At 38.1% G+C, this 3,069-nt stretch overlaps 1 protein-coding gene across 1 annotated transcript; it reads left to right on the top strand.

The window, feature by feature from the left end:
* Positions 1-1,044: 1,044 nt before the first annotated feature.
* Positions 1,045-2,029, top strand: pebp1 (phosphatidylethanolamine binding protein 1; the record flags this gene model as incomplete). The annotated part of the gene is made up of 2 exons (XM_010769685.1): positions 1,045-1,150; positions 1,599-2,029. Coding segments are annotated over 2 exons (324 nt in total), but the record flags the coding sequence as incomplete, so codon positions are not given.
* Between the last annotated feature and the right edge of the window lie 1,040 nt (positions 2,030-3,069).

Below are 3,069 nucleotides of genomic sequence, written 5' to 3'. Positions count from 1 at the left end.
ACTTTATTGTATTGGGTTACTCTTATTCTGACTATTTGGTGATGTAGTTCAGCCACCTGGTATTTCCCTCTCCAAATATAATGACCATCAGTGAGCATTCTTAATTTATAGGCTATTGTGCCACTTCTCCCCCATTTGGAATTTGACTGTATCAGAGAAGAGGTAGGCCTATGTCTAAAGAAATCTCATTTGCAATAGAACTGTACCAGATATGTCCAAACAACTACTGGTTAGTGTTCAATAGCACCCTAGACAATTCAGTAATGGTATATTTTTTAGGGATCTCTGTTTTTCTGATAAATGAGAGAAAAGTGATTGAGTCCTAAGTTCCTATCACCAAAAAGCACAATTTCCGTCTAAACTAAAGCTAAGTTTACAGGACTATAATTCAGTATTGTTTTAGTTAAATAATTGTCTGACTATTTGGTGATGTAGGGCAGCCACCTGGTTCATACCTCAGCTAATTTAAAGAGGATAAGAGAGGCTTTTCAGTCACCTTTCCCACATTCGGCCTGGTCTAATGTGGCTCTTTTTCAGGGATTTGGGTAGTTCTAAAGAACAACCAAAAAAACATTGTTTCCCCCAAAATAAAATTTGACAACAATCAATTTCATTAATGGGAGACCCTAAAGATAAGAAAAATCATTGTTGTCATTTGTTCTACCTCGGGTAGGGGTATCTCGAAAACTAAAGCCTTTTTTGAGGACTTGCTGCTGGACTATTAGATCATCATGTCAAGTGGGAAATAAGTATTTTTGTGTACGTTTTTGTGCTTCTCTTATTTTCCTACGATACTGTTATGATTGGCTGTGAATAAGAAAATATGAAGGACAGACCATCTATTTATTTATATATATTTTTTTTTTTTGTTGAGAAAGGGGCTGGTAATATAAGATTATTTTCTTCTCCCTACTCCTTTTTGGGTATGGTGTGTTTATAGCGATATGTTTTGTGAATAATTGTTATACATTAAGTTGTGCATATATCATGAACGGAATAAATACAAATGAAATGAAATCATAAATATGTATTTTTGTCTTTCACTTTAGGGAGTGGCATCACTTTCTGGTGGTCAACATGAAAGGGAATGATGTTTCCTCTGGCTGCGTCTTGTCTGACTACGTGGGCTCTGGTCCTCCCAAGGGAACAGGTGAGAGAGAAGGAAGCTTAGAGAAAAGCTTTAGCATGAAGGCGGTTTTCAGAAAGACCTGTTAAACCTGCTGTTTGAATAACGCATTATTGGATGGATTAGCTCTTTTATAATGTCCTATATAAGGGGTGAAGTTCAAAAAACAAAATGTCTCTACACATCAAGACTTTTGCTTGAAAATAGTCTTACAGACACAGGGCAATAAACTTTACTTTCCACTGGTCTGTTTGTGTAGAAGTAATGTTAAGATTAAAAAAAAATGTCCACAGATAATGTAAGATATGTCTGTAGCAACCGGTTTTGTAGTGAGGCACATCTACAGCCTTCGCCATGGTTAATCTTGAACAGTATCTGCAGCCTTGCATCAATAATTGACTGTTTTAGGACATTATTTTCCGGCAGAACTGTAACATAATATTTTAAACCTGGACCTTTGCCCCCCACCCAGGGCTCCACAGGTACGTGTGGCTGGTGTACGAGCAGCCGGGCAGCCTGTCCTGCTCCGAGCCCCCCCTCACCAACCGCTGTGGAGACAACCGTGGCAAGTTCAAGATCCAGAGCTTCAGGCAGAAATACAGCCTGGGAGCCCCGGTGGCGGGGACCTGTTACCAGGCAGAGTGGGACGACTACGTCCCCAAGCTGTACGAGCAGCTGGCCGGGAAATAGATGAAAAAAACTTGACCCCATAGCGTTCAGCACTTAGATTTCCGATACGAGTTGCCATTCTTGCAAGGAGCAAAAAAAAACAAACAGGAACCAAACATTTTGTGTGCCACCTTAAAGTATTTTTCTCTTCCCACTGATGCCTACAAATGCTGTGACAAAAAACTCAATGACGTTAACTGCACTCTTCTGCAATAAAACTGTTAAACGGTGAAATGGTTGCGTTATCCTTTCTAATGTTTTATTATCCTGTAAGGGCTGATCAATGTTTAGAGACCCGTTCGGCCAACTTGAATCCTACATTACACCTTAGTATTAATAATATACTAGAAATATAGTTTACATTTAAAATGTGTTCTATTTATATCTCAGTAGGTAGAGCAAGGAGCATAGATTTCTTTTTTGGAGGTGGTTACATTTGGCAAGTGTTTTTTGTCAGCAGTTACAATATACACACATTTGGGCTGGGGGAACTAGGACCTACATTTAGGTCTTGGCCCCTATTTCTCTTTAATCCAGGGGGTTACTTTCATTGCTGTTTGGTCCACACAAGCTTGAGGTCATATATCATAACTTACCTTCCAGGAATCATTTTGTGGAACAGCAGAGGTTATTAGTTAAGTGTAATGCAGTCATGAGTAATCATCATGACCTTAGCTCGGCTATCAGACAAACATTTGGTGAACTTTGTTCTTCCTAACAACCGGTCTTAATATCTGTATTGATATCTCATTGTGCATTTATCAGCCCTACAATACAGTAGCTGGAAATCAGACTCACGTTTTCTTGCTCATTTAATTTGTATCTTAAAAAAAAGATGCCAAGGCCTACATTACAATGGAGTAGTTGCCGCTGGATTTCATACTCATAAAACGTTTTCTTTAGGTAGATTATATAAAACTGCACAGTGTAAGTGATGAATACTTGATCAACCATGTTTCCAGTTAGGTGTTCAGATAAGAGCTCTTCAGCTGTAATGCGTGTTGTCAAGATGAAATGCAAAACATTTAAACATCATCTTCAATCATCTTTTTGCTGTTATACACAGTGAATATGATTCATAGGAGCAATTCATATTAAGGCATATATATAACAGCACACCCTTAGTTTGTGTGATGAGCACTTTATTTACAAATATAATTAAAAGCTCTGACAGATTCATGCTTTCTTTTAACCTGGAAAAAAAATTAAAGTGCATGCAATAATAAAGCATCATACTGGTCTGGTTTATAAGAAAATACACAGCTTGGGAGTTG

This window comes from Notothenia coriiceps, unplaced genomic scaffold (assembly GCF_000735185.1).
Source record: "Notothenia coriiceps isolate Sejong01 unplaced genomic scaffold, NC01 NC01_scaffold00007589, whole genome shotgun sequence".
NCBI classification, from domain to species: domain Eukaryota; kingdom Metazoa; phylum Chordata; class Actinopteri; order Perciformes; family Nototheniidae; genus Notothenia; species Notothenia coriiceps.
The sequence above is the reverse complement of the archived record's forward strand: the minus strand, read 5'-3'. Positions and strand labels throughout refer to the sequence as shown.